Source organism: Psittacula echo (assembly GCF_963264785.1).
Source record: "Psittacula echo genome assembly, chromosome: 3".
Lineage (NCBI taxonomy): Eukaryota > Metazoa > Chordata > Aves > Psittaciformes > Psittacidae > Psittacula > Psittacula echo.
The window spans coordinates 18,253,235-18,271,434 of NC_137736.1; the positions used below are offsets into that span (position 1 = coordinate 18,253,235).

General features: G+C 48.3%; 1 protein-coding gene across 1 annotated transcript in view; it reads right to left on the bottom strand.

Annotated features, from left to right (window-relative positions):
* Positions 1-16,899, bottom strand: part of IGSF3 (immunoglobulin superfamily member 3) — a gene marked incomplete at its 5' end in the record, with an annotated part of 102,582 nt that extends 85,683 nt beyond the window's left edge. Inside the window, one exon of the mRNA XM_080612630.1 lies at positions 16,857-16,899. Within this exon, the coding sequence (XP_080468756.1) occupies positions 16,857-16,899 (43 nt within the window). The remainder of the gene's footprint in view (positions 1-16,856) is intronic.
* Between the last annotated feature and the right edge of the window lie 1,301 nt (positions 16,900-18,200).

Sequence of the window (18,200 nt, forward strand, 5' to 3'; positions counted from 1 at the left end):
ATGTTCTAGGAGTGGTGGGATGGTGGCAGGAATGGAAGAGGAGGAGGATAGGGGATCAGACACTTTTGGTAGCACGATTTAAACATCAAAGCAAAGGGTGAAGAATAGGGACAGAGCTGTTCTGCAGGTGGCTTCAGCCAGCCTTTCAGTACAGTGAGCTCTGTTGGCATGACAAAAAATACAAGCAGCAATATACTGTATTTTCCTAGAATTAGGCTTTACAGTAATAAAGGGGGGGGGGAGGGTTACCACATGTTTTCTTCTGATAGCATGATTGTGTTCCGTCTGGCAGCAGGTTGCAGTGTACAGAGATTGTCCCTGCTGTGACTCATTTATGCAAAAATTAAGCTTGAACCTAATTTTTATTTGTGCATTAACAGGAGACTTCACAAAATAGCAGGTGCGTGTTGCCAGAAAATTGTCTCTGGTTTGATGTTACCTCTTGGGACAGAGTTTCTCTTACTTTAGTCTTCAGTTGATGGAAAGTAAGACGGCTGCTTGGGGAGGTGTTCTCAGTGGCTGGACAATGGTGAGCTTGGAAGAGCCTTTTGAAACAAAACACTGGTTTGTGCATGTCAGTCCCTGTTTTTAATCTGGGCTCCACAGCAGAGGTAAGTAAGGGGCTGGTCTTGGCAAGAGCCATCTGTGTCCTCCCTGGGGGACAGAAGGGAGAAAGGAAGGGCCATCCTGTGAGAAGCATTATGCTCAGGGGAGACTGAAAAATTAATTTGAATTAAGACTGAACGTGAGACTGGAGGATGTTAACTGTCCTTAAGCAACTTGCTGGAAGCAAAGGATTGTGCAGGGCATAGTGCTCCTGGTTTGGATTAGGGGCATAGAAACACTGAAGAGGAGCAGGTTGCAGGGGAGCCCTGCTTGCTGGGGTACAGCTAACTGTGTGTGCCCTGTTGGTTTGTGAAAGCAGCCAGTGTGTGAACTGCTGCAGTTCAAAGGATGCTTTGACAGGCCAAGGGAGTTGGGCTTGTTCAGCCTGGAGAAGGGAAGGCTCCTGAGAGACCTTATAGCAGCCCTCCAGTACTCAAAGAGGGCCTACAGGAAGTCTGGAGAATGACTTTTTAGCAGGGCATGCAATGACAGGACAAGGGAGAACGGCTTTAAGCTGAAGAGGGGAAATTTAGATTAGATATAAGGAATAAATACTGAGTGTGCTGAGGCGCTGGCACAGGTTGCCCAGAGAAGCAAGTTCTGGCAGTGTTCAAGGCCGGGGTCTTGGAGCATGTGATCTCCAGAGATCCCTTCCAACCTCAACAATTCCATGAAGGTCACTCCAACAGGATTGCATTCACTGCTGCCATCAGCTCTGACTTACCTTAGCTCAGCACCAAGCACCTACTCAGAGCAGCCTCACTGTGCCAGCTCCACTACGGTGAAAACAGCAGCAGAAACACCTTCATCCCAGGAAATTCAGTTTAGAAATGTGGTTGCACAATGCAGTTAAGCTGATTAATGTACCACTGTCATGGAAAAAAAGAAGCAGTCTTGCTTTCCCCATTCACTTTATTCCCAGCAACACATACACTCCTCTCCTCACGTTTGACTCACATACGTGATGAAACAAAAATGACCCAAGGAAAGAGTTGTTTCATTAAGACCGCACAAACATTTTTTTCTTTGGTGCTCAGGAAAAGTGGCAAACAACCCTTCTCATTAGCAGCTGGGATATTCCACCAGCTCAGCCATACTGTGAAAAGCACCTTCAGACAGGCAATAGATGGGTCAAGAGAAGCTATGGAGCAGGAGAAAGCAAGGCAACATGTAAGGAAGTGCTGTAGTCTCCTTCTGTTGGGAGACACAGATGGCAGGATTTTAACAAGCCTTGCGGCAAGGCATCAGGTGAAGCAGTGCTGCAGGTTACTCCCAGTCACACACATGAAAATAATAAAGGCTCCAAGCCACCATTTTTAACTAACAACCCTAAGAGCAAGAGACCTAATGAAGCCTAGTTTCTTATGCCTTCAGGAAGGAGGCAGGAGGCTGTCTCTTAGACTAATAATTTGACTGCAAGCTTCAGCTGCAGCTTCTCCTACAGCTGCCACAGTCATTTGGAGGCACTGCTAGAGCACTTGAAGAAAACAGGCTCCCTCAGCCCCCTGCCACCCGCCCAACTCAGCTTCCTACTCTTCACAAGACTTGCAGGAATTCATTTGTCTCCAAGCTCCCTACTCCCATTAAATTTGTATGAAATTGGCCAAAGGGCTGTCGGGTTATCCAAGAAGAGGTGACAGACAAGGCAGCACCATCAGGTAAGCCATCTTTCTCTGAGAACCCAGCCTGAGGAAACCCAATGAGAGGCAGAGGCTGGGAACGGAAAACCACACAGAGGGAGGAAGTGCTAGGAAAGACAAGGTACGAGGCTAAGAAGGGCTTTTAAAGGGAAGACAAGCATCTTGTGTTTGGCAGGGCAGAAAAGGAGGAACTAATTTGAGAGTTCAGTGGAACAAGCAGCCATTAAAAAACCTTCACAAATTTCAGAGGCAGAGATGGATAGGAAGTGCTGCAGCTTACACTTCTTAAGCAGAGAGATTCAGCTGCATGCACATGCATGTAAGTACCAGAGAGAGAGGTCAAGATTTTAATTTGAACAGAAACATGAACTTGTAACATCAGCAGAGAGAGGCCAGTCCAGTTTTTATTAGTGGATAAAATTACCAAGCGGCAGGGACTGTAGAAAAAGTCAGCATCACAGAATGGGCCCCTTACAGCCACCAGAAAAATTCTGAAGCTGGACATAGTATACTGATAAGGTTGTAGGAAAAGCTCCATCAGAGAGGTAGAAGGCAAAACAATAGGGCTTGCAGGAAACCATTAGAGAAAGAGACCAAAGCTGGTTATCACAAGGGCAATTTTGAAGTCAAGGAAGGCAACACTGGATTGCAGCTGAGATGTAGAGCAGCGGGTGCTACTAAGAAAACCTTTGCAAAATAAATTACAGAGGCAGACTAAACTGGCAGAGAGCTGGGAGGCAAGAGCTCCAGACAGAGTATCCCATGGGGATATCCTCTGCAAGAGGATAGAGCAGCTGCTGAAGGAGGAGGGGATAAAGCAGCTTTGCACTGAGGCAGAGAGGCTACACATAGCAAAGCAAATGACAGAGACAAGGGAAAATGAGCTGGGACCCTTAAAGCAAGTAAAAGGGTTAGAATATCCACCCTTGTGAAAAGCTTGGAGAAAAAGAGGAGTACAGAGCAAATCCCCAGGTAAAGGCAAGCTCTTATTTGCATGCCAGTCCTCTTTGTAAAGTCAGTAAGGTTTAAGGAGCACACCTGATGGTGGAGAAAGGGCTATCTATGCTAGGGGATACCAGTACCATTAGTGACATTCAAGAGGGCAGGAGAAGTTAAAGCATTTATGAGGACAAAGCAGAGGGAAGGACCCGAGCACTCTTAGAGACAGCAAGGTTGGTGCAGTCAGGGGATTCACACCGGCTTCAAGCCACTGCATGACAGCAGAGCAGAGGCAGCAGATGGTGGGGCCAGGACATGGGAGAGATGGTGGAAAAAGTGTCCCAGAGGGGTGCGGGCAGATGCCACTGTGTCAGAGGTGTAAACAGATATGGGACACAAATACTGACAGAAGGAGAGGGAAAATCCAAGAGTGGGGGGAAATCCAAGTCTAGCGTGCAAGAAGAAAGCTGGCAACAGGGATGGCAGGAGAAAGGAGACAGCAGAAAGACCCTGAAGGGGGAAAGTGGTTTTGCTGAAAACCAAGATAAGCAAAAGCCCGGCTGGCAAGCAAGGTACCTCGCTATGGCATGTGTGATCTAGGCACAGGAAAGAAGGATCCTGGACTAACCAACAGCACTTGCTGAATGAGAGGAGCCCCAGCTGTTGGAACCAAGACAAGAACTACAGATGCAATGGAGAAGGGGACATGACCTTAGTGACCGCAGTCTCACTTGATTATGGAGTCTGGAAGAAGCTGTAAACTGGATTTTTTCAGGATTACAGCATCAGTTCAGCAACACCCCACCTTGGGCACAAGTCCAAATGCTCTTCTGTCTCCCAGAGCAACAAGTCTCAGCACCCATGTGATGAGCTGGGGCAGCACAGCCCAAGAGATGCTCCAAAGGCGATACAGCCCAACCAGCAAGAACAGACTTGCCCCTTTGTACGGGTGCAGGTTTACCAGAAGGCCTGAAAGAAAATGGAGTCCCAGTTTCTAGACAGAGATTATATGTCTGAGGGTGACTAAACAGCATTTGTCACTAAACAAAAAATCTTCCCCAATCAACTGAGAAAAGGAAGCGGGGGAGAGATGGAGGTAAACCCTTTCTCAGCTGATACACCACACTGAGCGTCCTCCTGCATATATTCCCCCAGTGCATATATTCCCCAGCAGTTTTGATCTTCAGCTACTTACTTAGCAGAGCCTAGCCCCCTCTGATCAGGGAGTTAAGGAAAGGCTTACATAGCTACCAGGGAGGGAGGCTTTTTATTTATCTGATTTCAGCATGCCCAAGTCATCAGACTCTAGAGGAATTCAATTAATGAGAATAAAACTCTTGTTTGATGCAAGTCTGGAAGGGTGGGGGTTTTTCTGTAAATAGCTGCACTCCAGAGATTCTTAGACTGATTATAAGCCTTAACAGCGATTGACAACAAGCTGAACAGATACAGCAATGACACCAAAATACCATACATGCAGGTCTGGAACTGTTGGGGACTGACAGAGCTGGAGGAGACCAAAGACAGGGAGAAGGGAGGAAGAGAGGGAGAGCCAGGAAGCTGGGAAGAGCAAGCCCAAAGGAGCTGCTGATGCCATCCTCCCTCCTCAGTTTACTGCAGCAGACTGCATGTGAGGGTTCACACAGACTGCATTTAAGCACATACAAGCATGGCTTGGTGAGTACCTACCCACAGCAGCTAAGAAATACTACCTCCAGACAGGGAAGCAAAATTAAATGCCCTGCAGAAGATCACAAGGCAACATCAGGGCACTGCTGGTGCGTGGCTGCTTCTGGTACATGTCCCAGAGCACAGAAAAGCCACCCCCAGCACCCAAAGCCATGGCCATCCTAAGTTGGGGAGGTGTCCCCAAGCCCACCACAGCTGTCTCCTCCATGGCGCATGAGCAGGGCCCAACCTGTCTCCTGAGGCAGGCCCGAGGGGCTCTGGCAAGCCCAGGGGTTGATCCCAGCACATTATATGGCAATGGGTCACACCAGCACTGCGAAAGAACGGGAAAGAAGTAGCTCTGATGGCAATGCATCAGAGAGAATTCTACTCAGATAATCCTTTCCTAAGGTTGGCCATCTGGCTTTAAAGAGAGCATAAGGAGAACACTATAAATCACTGAATCAATAGGAACCAAATACAGGGTACAAAAAACTCTTCACATCCAAATGTTTCAAATCCTGCCGAAGACAAGCACAGCTCCCAACCCCGGCTTCCAGGCAGTGATCATCCCAGGTGATTTACCCAGTGTTTATTCAATGCACATTTCACTAAAATCTGCATGGCTATATCCAGCCAAGAGACCAAACACACCCATAATTTCCTTTGACACCTCCTAGCTACACTGCTCTGACAAAAGCAACCAGAGGCATCCCATACCATTATATATCCAAGAAAACAGAAACTCCAGCTCCCTTACTAAACTCCTTACTAAACCCCCTTACTAAATGCAGCAAGTGAGCAAGAGGGAGGAAACAAAGGCTGAACCAGCCAGAATCCACCAGCTGGTTAGGACAGCACCAGTAATAGCTCCTGGCTGTATACTCGGGAAAGACACGTAGGTGTTTCTATACTCCACTTACACAGAAACCTCAGGAACTGTTCCTCCTCTTCCCTAAGGGAGACTCAAGACATTTGAGGTTTAACAACTGCAACAAACAGTCTCCTCTTACAAGAGAAAACATTCAGGAACAAGATAACAAGAGACACAGTTATTGAAACAGGATGAAAACATGAAGAAAGCCTCTGGGGTCTAAGCACTGCCCTAATGACTGCAGACTGCAACTCAGAAAATCTGAATTCGAGTATACAGCTCTCATCACTACTTGCAGATCAAACAGGAACGCCAAGATGCAAATCTTGCTGCCTGCAAGAGAGGTAATCTAAGCCACCATTTGTGAGCTACCTGCTAGCAATGCCACAGCCGCTGCAAGCACAAAGAGATAAAAATCTGCAAATGCCCTTGATCTTACGTTAATTTCCCAGTAGATTACTGTGCTGAACCCAAACATCACTACTTCTGTTTGGTGGACTTGAGGGCACACTCCTTATTACATTTGAAAAGGCAAGGCAATATATTCTCTATTCAAATTTGACTGCAGACATGGGAGATGGGCTCAAAAAAAAGGGCTAGAAGGGGAAGTAATGCCAGCTATACTCCTTTGAAACAGTTGTAAGAACAGTATTTTAACTATTTCACAGCCAAGAGGTATAGCAGCTCTACAATGCCAACTCAATTAACAGATACGTTTCCCCTGTACACTAGAAAAGAATGCAGATGCTAAACCCATTATAGACAGCAAAGTGTCATCAGAGCAAAGAAGGTAAAAATAGCGAAGTTATCTGTAAGATGACTAAGCAAATGGATTTTCAAAAATATGCTTTCAACTACGACACCCTTTTCTTAGAGCTGTATACATCCGTTTAGTTTTGTTAATTTCTCAATTCTTGCTTTTGATCATTTATTTTTGGCCTCCCACTAGCACACTTCCCCAGAAGCCTCACTTCACCCTACCCACACTCAAGGCTCGCATCCACATATGGAGGCCAATTTAGAAACTGATGCTGATCACCCCAGTAACGATAGAGAACCTCTAACGCAGCACTTTCAGGATCATGTATATGCATGCATTTCTTTTGTATCTGTCCATCCTCATTTTTGCCCCTTCCTCATCACCCCCACCTACCTCAGGGGTCTCCACGGCTCTACTGGCAACTTCCAGACCTAACAGATCCCCCCTTCTCACCCAACCCTTGCTCCCATCATTTTTCAGCTGAGAAACAGCCCATCTCTTTTCCAGGCCATCCCCAGCTCCCAGAGGAGGAAGACAGATATTGCTACCTCAGGAACAGCAGGGGTGAGAAGAAACGGGAGCAGCAGAGCCAGGTCCTCCTCCTGCAGCTGGGATGGGAGTCACAACCCATAGCACTTCTCCCACATGTGCTGCCAGTGGCCAGGCTGCCAGCCTCAGCTACCGCCACGTTCCTCTGTGCATCTCCCTCTCTTCCATCAACACCCAGATGTCTCTGTGAAGAAAATTACCCTTTCCTCAGATTACATACCTTCAGGGACCTAGCCAGTCTCCACACAGCTGCAATTGCTGGTAATCTAAATTTCCGAGGTAACAGCAGTAGCTGGGTGCTGGGCCAAGCCTCCCAAGTCATTCCTTTGTCATGCCAAAGCCCTTCAGCTCCTTCTCACACAGGGATGGGTACCTGCCGGCACCCCAAAAAGCCAACTCCTGGCTCCAATCCCTGCCAGGAACCCAGCCCTCTTCGTCCAGGAGCCGAGCGTAAGGCCCTGGGCTGCCCTTCCCAGCAAGCAGGTTTCCAAGGCTCAAACCCATTACCTTGAGATCATCAGGATGCTTTTAGTAATGTATCCCAGTGGATCTGCTAGAGCAGCTATTAGGTGTTTGATACACAGTAAATCTTCCCTCATGCTCTCCCCTCTCACCCTACATCTTTCCCCAAAACAAGCCAGCCAGAAGACAGAGACAAGCTAAACTACACAGGTTTGTGATCCAGATGAGAGTCAGAAGTAGGGTAGCACTAGCCCAGCATGGGCAGCCCTCTGAGAAGAGATGACAGACGTCTCCAAGACTAACTCCTTGCCCACCCTATGCTACCCCAACACCTCAGGGCTGTCTCAGATGGCCTTACCACCTCCGCCAGTTAAAAACCAACCACGCATTTGTTGCCACCTTCTAACCTGCAAAGACTGAAAAAAAGAAAAAAAGTCAGCCTGAGCACCAGGGCCAGGCTGCTGCAGTAAATATCAGGTTTAAATATCTGCAGTATCCAAGTAACCGCTGCAGTAAGTGCTGTCCTTTCTTCACATGGTGGCTGCAGGGCAGCAAGGATCCTCTGCCAAGCTCCCTGGGAGCATCCAAGCCAAAGCAAACCAAGGGCAAACCTGTGTGCATAGCAACTGGCAGTCTTCATCCTTTACTTTTGCAAAGTTATTCCATTTAAACGTGGTGATCTCCGATGATTTGCCCCACAAAGGCAGAGGAAGCTGCAAGATTTTAGCCTCACCTCTCCCATCTTCAGCAACAGAAGCAGGTGTACTCGATTTCAAGCACATCATTGGACAGTTCTTGCTATGGAGGGGAAAGGGGTTAACCTGCAGCTGCAGAGGGACACTGCAGGTACAAGTGGAAAATTCAAGAGGAGTGGATGGGGTGTAAAAGCAGCACAAGCAAGGAAAGAACAAAACAAAACTAGGCATCTCAGGCAAGACTTAAAACACATGCAAGAATACAGACGCTGGACAACCTCTAACCCTCTTCAGCACAGGCACCCAAAGCTGATCTCTGATCCCCACTCACAGGCAGGGCACCTGAAGCTGATCTTGTTCAAGTCTGCTTTATTTACAGCAGAAAGGAGCAAGTGCTTGGTGACTTAAAGCATTTGGCAGCTACACACTCTGGATTAGATTTAACTGCCAGCTAGCTCATGGCATGGGACTGATTAAATGTAACAGCTCCTTACATGCCAGTGACCCATAGATAAACTGTGCCGCTGTAACACTGATGGCTGGAACAAATCACAGCACCTCCAAGTTACATTCATGTGGGTTATGCCTCACGAATGCAATGGGGTGGCAAGGAGCGGCTAGTCCCATTCATGTAGGATAAGTGAGAGAGCTTGTGCAGGTAAGTAACACCACAAAGCACAAACTAAAAAATCAATTTTCTTCCTTTCCTAACACCAAGAGTAAAATCAATCAGGGCATAACAATCTCTTCCACGCTACGCTCCCAGCATGTGTAAGAAAAAGCAGCCTGCTTGCTTAATGGCAGCAGGCAAAACCTCATCCCTAACACTGCACTTCTTCAACAAACAAACCACCCATGACACCTTTTAAACCGCTCTCTCTACTTCAAGAAGGTGAGAGCAGAGACAGAGCAACCTGCCTAAAATTATATCACCAGCGAGAAGAAAGCACTGGAATTTGCACGCTGTGACTCCTGCTGTAGGCGCTGGATAACGCTGCAGGCATAAAGGTCAAACCCTTCAGCAGGAGCTCTCAAGATACTGTCTGCAGGCCACAGGCAGTCAGCAGAAAGCTAGGAGACGGCACAATGCCAGCTCAGTTTCTCTTGATATCCATGCTCTTCATCACAAAGCACCTTAGTACCTTGCAGGGCAGTTAAGCAATCGTCCCCTGCAAGACAGAGCAAACACCTCTTCTCTATAATGGGATTAGACAGCAGAACAGGAACACAGGATACAGCAATCTCCAGGAGAGGAAAAGCAAAGCTTGACAGAGTATTCAGGAGGTAGAAGAAACTGAGGACCAAGAAAAACAAAAGGAGTAAACGGTGAGACTGTGGCTTTTTGCTAAATGGAGTAGATTCTAGAGAAGGAGCTCTAGTTTTGTCTAGGATTTCTGTATCTGCCCCCCGCCTCCAAACAGTAATATGTTTACATGCACTGTCAAATACATGCGCAGTCAGTATGTCTGCCCTGAGACTTTCTGTGATTGTGTGAGAAGGGAGGGAGCAGAAAGCACTGAGGCAGCGAGATGAAATGATACAGTGAGAGGGGGCAGAGTACTTTGAAAGCACACCGGAGACAAATGCATTCAGATAATTGCTGAGAAAGGAATAAATATTAGTAAGTACTATAATTACCTTGAACACTTTACAAAGCTGTAAGAAGAATCATGACTAGAAGAAGGGCTGGCACACATGCTCGCTGGGAGCTCCTATTTTAAGTCAGCAAGAAGGAACCAACAAGGCTTGACACCCAGGTTGGTAATTTCAGCCTGGCAGTCAGCCACAGCCCTTTAGCTAGATTCTAGGTACTGGGTAACTTGAGTTAATAAGTGCCAGATTCCAGCAGTACAGTCTTCTGGAGTAAAGAGCCTCTGGACGACTTCTGGCAACAAGTACCTGCCACCTTCTGTGGCTCTTACTCAAGGTCCAGCTATGCTTTCAGAGAGATTTGGAGGAACCTAGGCAGATTCCTACATCCCTGGTGATGATGCTGAATGGAGACAAAAGATTCATCCAAGAAGTCAAAAATCACAATTTATCTAAGCAGCCAAATCTTGATACCCATGCGTAATGAGGGATCAGAGCTCTTCTTGCCCTGAGAGGCAAACAAAAACTCTTTTGCTTTTTTGGGCTTTCTTCAAGCCTCCATTTCTCTAAAAGCTTCCAAAACCATTTCACACAGCAGTGTGGGTCAGTGCTGAGCTCCCCTCAAACACAGAATACGTATTTAGCAATACAGAGTCCATAGTAAAACCCATCTACCCCACCCTGTGCTCCCAGCTCCCTTTAACAAGCTTATCAACTTCCATACAAAGCCCAAAAGCCATAGAAGTGGCAATATGCCTCAGGCAGACAGATCAGGGATGCAGCAGGAAGGGAAAAATGACCATCAAGAAAGCGAACAAACAAAATAATCCAAAAAAAACCCAGATGCACCACCCATTGCCTGCTCTTCTCCCTGTAATCATGACAACTCCAGAAGGGAATGTATTTGCTTTAGAGCAAAGCTATTTGCTTTTGTGTGTGGAGTAGGGAACACCAAACAAATGACACTGATTCCAGACTTCTGTCACTAGTTAAAGCAAAACAAAACTTAGCAGTTGAAATCACCTCCGATCATGTCAGACCCTGATGAGCTGTTTTGCAAGGGCCAGAAAAACCAAACCCAGAATCTCAAACCAAACAACCAGCATTAGTGTAATGCTCAGCAGTGCTAATGGCTGTGCAGCTGTCCAGTGGCATACGCTCTGGATACCGATCATTTCTGCTATCCCAACGGGGCCAGCTTTGAGGCCATAAACTGCACAGGTGTCTCTCCCGCACTTCAGTAGCAGCCTCAGCCCTCCCTGGCTGGCAAAGGCTTACAGCTGTCAAGATCAAAAAAGCCAGGAGAAGCGCTAGATGTTTTTTTGAGTCCCAAATGGAATCAATACCTTGGTAGGAAAGAAGAAGTCGGCCAAGAGGGTGGCAAGTACACCGCTCAGGAACAAGAAAACAAATACAGATGATCCTCTCTGTTTCTTCTGTGCTTGTGAGTCTTTGACGCTTTAAAAGCTATGAGTGTTGTGGAAGGCCCAGCATTCGGTAAAATCCATCCTCCTAAGCCTGTTCTCGTCTATCTTTCTTACCAGTTAGGTTCATCTTCCTTCTCCTCCTAGTACTTTCCCTTGGCTCATCTTTTCCTCACTTCACAGCACCCAGCAAGAGTGGGAAAACAGACCTGGAACCACTGAGGAATCACCAGCAGTGGTAAAATCAGACAGAAGCCACAGGAGGGTGCAAGCAGTGGCTTCAGCCAGAAGCTGCAGATTGAACACTACGCAGGGCAGAGCAGGCAGCCTCTGTCAGGAGCTGATAGTAATTTAGAGAGTGGCTGCAGTCAAACACTGGACTCATGTCACTTGTTCGGCAGAGCTGAGCAATCAGTCACACACCCTGGACCCATGGTACTGAGGCCCCGTTGCATGAACAGCAATCTAGGGAAACCCAGCCAAATTAACTCACTGTGCCCTCCAGCCACTTGCCTCCACAGCAGCCCCCCACCTCCAAAGCAGCCCCCCTTCCCTTGGGCACCCATAAACATCTGCAGGGCCATGTGAAAAACAGAACTACCTTCAAGTCAGATGAGTCCTCCACAATCCCTCTATGTATTTTCTGATTTTGACAAGTTAGTTTTCAAACGAAGCAAGTCCCTCCAACCTGTTCCTCACATGAGCACCCTGGCCTGCATCCTTCGTTCCCCATGCCAGGCAGGAACCAGACTGGGACAAGTCCTTTCAGAAGCTGCTCTGCTTTTTAGTGTTTGTGCAAGCGCGTATGCATCAACAGTGCAAGTCCTGAGAGTCAAAGCCTCTCCCTTTTTGAGAAAAGCTTCCCATCATGTAGCTGAGATAGCCTTGGTTTTTTTGCTCATGTTCAATTATTTACTGAAATGTGACTTTAGCAGCAGCTAGAAAGGCAAGATTTCCTCTTGTCTCATTGCCATTTCCTAATTAAACCTCCTAATGACAAAAAGCTTACTAACATACATTACTGGAAGCATGTTTTTAGCATGCTGATGGACACAGGGTGTGCAACAGGTTAGAGCTCATATATGCACACAGACATCCTATACTCACTGAAGGCAGCCACAGACCCAACTTCTCTGCCTTGCAATTTGATCAAACCCTACCTTGTCAGGAAAGGCTCCATTTTAGCCTCTCCATAGTTGATAAGAAACAGATGCTAAATGTCTCCTAACATTTAACAAGAGAACTATTCCTTAAGAGGATTTTATATGACTAGGAAAGAGATGCCAATATAAAAACGGAGTCGAAACCAATTTAGTGGGCTATCATTAAGGAGTATTTAGCAACTTGAAAGCCAGAGGCAAATCTCAATACTGCAATTTTCCAGACACTGGCTGGAGGGCCTAAATGTCCTTGATATCAGCAGACAAGTCAATTCATAAGAAGTGGAACCCTAGCAACAAGAATAAATCCCAATTCTGTTTGAAAAGCTGTAAGTTTCTGGGCAGGGACTGCAGATCAGTAACAATCAGACAATACGGAGTACTCTTTCAGCTTACAGCACTCTGATTCATCTAAGTTAAACCAACTAAAATACCTCTGGCTTCATACTAGACTGTATAACCTTTAGGTCAAAGGCTGAATCCACGACTGATTTTGCAGGGGTAAGAAGGAAGCCATGAGAGACAAAAGGAAGAACTTTTCTTTTAAAGTTTTGAAGAAAAAGCAGTTTCCTGGTCCAAAAAATTCAGTACGCCTCCCAACACAGAAGCAATGCTCTCATTATGACCCTCTTTCTTTCACCCCCTCCCTGTGGCCTGCAGCACTGTTTATTCTTTCACTTTATATAATGGGTCTGGTAAAAGCGTTCAAAGCATACATTCGATTTACGATAAAAACTGCTTTAATAAAGACATCTAACTTGACGGAAGGTCAACTAAAAGACGACAATTCGCATAAACCAAAACCTCCTGTGTAAATAAACAGGATTTGCAGGAGCCTCAGGATGTCAGGCAGTCTGGCCAAGACTGCAGGGAGCAAGTCTCCCCATGAAGAATTACATCTGGGGATGTGTAAGAGTGGAGCCTGCCAGCCCAGCACCAATAGCTGCACTCAGCAAACCCAGAGAGCCAGCTGAACCACATGCAGAAATGAGGCAGCAGCCAGGGCCACCCCATCCAACACATTCCCCAAAAGAAGCAGAGCCAAAGGCTGCCCCGTCACCCTCGGGATTAGTCCAGGTGCGGCACTGCACAGTGACCTAGAGGCAGCAAACACAAGGGTGATGGTGGCACGATGGGCTTGCAAAACAAAGCTTGCAGCAGAGGGCTTTGGGCAGACACAGATGGAGAAAGCACTATCTTGGCCACTGTTGCTAACAATGCATGGATGACCAGATGAGGCACCAGCAACATTCCTGGGCTGCTAGCTTTGGTAAACAAAAACAACCCCAAACACTGGGTCTGCAACACCCACTCTGTCAATCCCTTTGCCTTTATCCCTCCAGCCTTCAGCTCTAGTGCACCTAGGCTTGTGTGCCAGCCCCATATGGACCCCCTCAACCTCTGTGCCCACAGAGGCAGCAGAAGAGCAGGAGGGTGTGACAGCTGACACCTGACAGCCAAACAATTGAGCAGCAGTCAACTGCACACTGCTGCTTCCCAGCCAGCACCCCTTCCCCTCTGGGATACAGGCCTTCAAGATGTCCCCTTCTTTCTTCAAGAGTCACTTCTGTATCATTATTTCACTCCAACACACCATTTACAAGTGAGCTGCAGTTTCAAGACCTTACGCAGGCTCTACACCCCTCTAGGAATCACAAATAAATCACCAATTACTATGCATATAGAGAGGAAGAGGGTAATGAGTCTATGTATATATATATACATATGCAATGTTTGAACACAAAGAGCTGTAAATTGCATTTACAGGTGGTATACTGGAGCCTGCAAGAGACTCAAAAGCAGAACTATTCATAAACCAGTCACTGACACGAATGAATTCAGCACTCCCCAGAAGCCTATTGTGTTTCCTATATATTACACTATAAATATGAAGAGTATCATACTTTGCATCCTCGCAAAAGAAAGAAGGTAAATCTTGAAACTACACACAAGATTAGCACTGGCTGGCGCAAGTATTAATGGTCTCATCGCTGCATGAGGATTATTTACAGCACTTGCTCTATTTTCCCATTTTGCACTTGCTGTGATGAAGTGCCACTTGTTTAAAGAACCCTGTAACAAACACTGCAGCAAGAGGGGAAAAACCAGCAGAGATCTACAAATGTTACACCCACATGCCAGATGTGGGTTTTCAAACCTTGGTTTTGCAGTTACTTGGATTCTTGTAGCTAGCTAATACCTGATATTTTATATGAAATCATTCACTGGCTCCTTCCACAACCACAACTCCTCTTTCAGTGATTCTAATGAGTCTGCAAAAGGACAAGGAAAAACTGAGTTATATTTCTTTTTCTGCATACACAACCTATAGTTGAGTGTATTCTAGCACTAACATTACTTGTTTGGAAAGCAACAGTCCTTTTCTAGCCAGTCAGCAATTTATGTTACAAAATAAGGCCTTTTTCTCCAGCCTCTTCCCCATCAAGTCAAATGATGTCTCAGTTTTACAAACAGCAACCTAAAGCACTTCTGTGCACCTTGAGGTTTTGAGGCGCGGTCACACATCCCTAGTTTTGTTAAAATCAGCAACTGGGCAAATGCAGATCAACTGTCTCAAGAAACCCAGGTGAAAAATACCATAAGAAAACTAACTCCAAGCATGCACATAGTATGCTTCCTACCATTAACAACAACTCCACATTTGATACAAGGAGGCCAGCACAATGCTTTTATGAACTAGAAATGTCCATGGGATTTAGGGACCAATTCTTCGAGTGACAAAAGACACCTCGCAGTTCACCTCCAACCCGGGGAGGGCAAAGCCACACCAGAGCCAGCTTTAGGTCAAACCCAGAATGCCAGCTCCTGCACTCAGCAAGTTGGGCAGCCTTGGTCAGGCAGTAGGGTTAGCACAGACACAAGGTGTCCAGCCCAGGCCTGGTGAGTCCACTTCTGTACCGTCGCAGGAAGCCTTCGGCAGGACGATGGATGCCCTCTGCTGCTATGCTGCTGCATCAGCTTCGGAGCAGCGTGCAGGAAACCAGCCGCTTGCTCACTCGTTCCATATTAGGAAGCCTTAATCCACACCGATACAATTGTTCTTCAACAGGAGAGATTGAGCACACAAAACCAAGGCAGCAAGCAACTCCCGTTCGTCTACACCCATCTTGTGGGCTACAACACACCACTTGTACTCATGCAGCTAAATCACCCTGGATAAACTTAGCTTTTAGATGGCTTTTTCCAGGGAAGCCAAGGAAGAAAGCTACTGGTTAAGGGAACTTTGAACCCTCTCCAAAACCATTTCAAAGAGTCATCTCTCTCTCTCTCTTCCTAAAGACAGACAGCATGAAAAACCACACATGCAAATTAGAGACATGGAAGCACGCTGCAATTCCAGGGAAGATGTTGTCTCCAATTGGGAGAGCCAATGTATGTGACAATTCTCAAGACAGTACAACAGCAGCCTTGCTGCTTCTTCCCTCAATAGCATTAATGCCAGCAGAAAAACTTAGCAACGAAAAGGCAAATCAAAACAACTTCGAAGCTGCTCTGTACATACACAGGCAGAAAGCAGTGTGACAGTGCTGTACTGTATTTACCATAAACGTTCCTATCAACTCCTCAATACTAAACCAGACACATGGGCTACTGCAAGAGATGTAAGAGGCATTTTAACTGCCTTGTATTCTGCTTTTCCCAAATTTGTAGGAAGGGATCTTGCACTGCTACAGCACCTCTCACCCAGCAGTGGGGTCCCTCCCAGACTACTTTACAGAACTGCCTACAGTCACCTCCTGGGCAGGTACTTACAGGATGGGACAAAGACATACGTTTAACGGTTCACAGGGTACAAAATGCTGGCAGAAAGAGAAGAGACTGCAGGAGGAGTTCGGCGAGACAGCACAAAGCAATCAAACTGCCTTTTACGACAGCAGGGACTGCCTTCCCTCGACATTTACACGTACTCTTCGAGAGCCGAGGACTTTGTTTCCGCAGCCTACCTTATCCCCCAGGCACTTCCTCTGCCTTCACTGTGCAAGCTCACGACCTACCCGGGATTCCCTACCCTTACCGTGCCCTTCCGAGCCGCCGGTTCCTGACTCCCTCACGGAGCAGCCCCAGTGGCTGCCCGGCGTCCTAAGGTGATGTCGGAGCCCGGAGCGGTGGAGGTGCCGTGCCCTGCCCTGCTCGGCCCCGACGCTCCCACGGCCCAGCCGCCTGCTCCGGCCGGACGCAGCACCGCTCCCCGGGGCTCGGCAGGGGATGGTTACCGGGACATCGTAGGTGAAGCGGAAGCATCGAGTTATTTTATTTATACATTTATATATGTATTTTTTTTTATTCATTCATTCCCCCTCCTCCCTCCGACTGCAGGAACGCAGTGGGCAATGACAACTCCCGGGGTAAGGCGTTGGGTATTTTCGGCAGGGTGACCCTCCCGGAAGCCCTGCGAGGTAGGACACCCGCCCCGCCCGGGGGACCTCCGTCCCGTCCCATCCCTCCCCCTCCGCCGCCCGCCACTTACCGAGCAGGAGGAGGGAGGCGAGCTGCGGTCGCAGGGTCCGCATGGCTGCCGGGGCGCGGGGAGGCAGCCTCCCTTACCTCCCTCCGCGGGGCGCCGCGGGGCGCCGGCTCCCGGGACAGGCGTCGCGCCGGGCCCGGTGGCACAAAGGGAAGGCGGCGGGGCCGGCACGGGGAGGCGCCAAGGCAGGCGGGGGCATCGCCCCCACAGCGAGGCGGCCGCCGCGCCTCCCCTCCCCGCTCCGCGCCGACGGCTCCCTGGGGAGAAGCGGGAGGAAGGGGAGAAAGCGCGTCTCGTCCGAAAAACAATAAATATGCGGATGAGAGGGGGGTTGTGCGCACAGAGCAACAACAAAAAAACCCCACCCCGAAAAGTTACAACAATAAGCGGGTCGCTGTGCCCACGGCCCGCCGCCCTCACCTGCCCTCCCAACGGCCCGCCCGGCGCTGCCGCCGCCGCCGCGGGGTGCCCGACGCTTCCTCCGCGCAGACTAACTCCTCCCCCGGCCCGCCCCGCCGCCAGCGACCGCTTCCCCCCTCCTTACACGGGAGGTGAGCGAGGGAGGCGGGTAGCGGGGCTTGGGGTGCTATTTCTACGCGGGCTCTGCTGGGATGGGGGCGTCGAGGAGGGGTGCGGAGCGTGGTTGTGACAGTCAGTGGTGTGGGGCGGTAGAGCCGGGCTCGGGAAAGAGCGCCGGGGTAAAGCGGGTTCCTTTGTTTTAAGGAGAAAAGAGAGTCCTCGGGCGATCCTCGGAAACCGGGCTTCTTGGGAAATGGCATAAATGCTCTCCTTTGTTCTCACGCAAACAAAAAATAACAGCCGGGCTTTGCAAGTTTAAACCAAGTCGTCACCGTCCCGCTGCGATGCGCTGGTATCGAGACCCGAATCCAGGGCGGACGTTAACGCTCGGTTGCCAGATGTGAGCCCTCGCCATGTGCAGGCACTGCTGCGCTTGGGTTGCTGCTGAGGCAGTCAACATTACAGTGTGTCAACAGCAGAAATGCATTGAAAGTACATCCAGGAAACACTGGAATGTACAAACATGGCAACACTGGGGACTGGGGTTTATCTTGTTTGTAAATAACAGAGGAATGAGAAAGTCCTTCTCCACGGCACAGATGTTCCAACATCCTTGCAAACAAAACCCCCAGTTGCTTGTTTGCTCACAAAAATAAGAGGCCAGAAGTGACAGCAATAGCAGCGTGAGGTCCTGTTCTAGTGCAAGAACCCTTGGCAGGAGACCCTTGTGTCTACACATGGAGTCCCCAGTGCATCCCCTTGATGATGCAAATGCAGGAGCCCCAACCCTCCTGTGTCACAGAAAGGCAGAAACCAGCACAGTTCCAA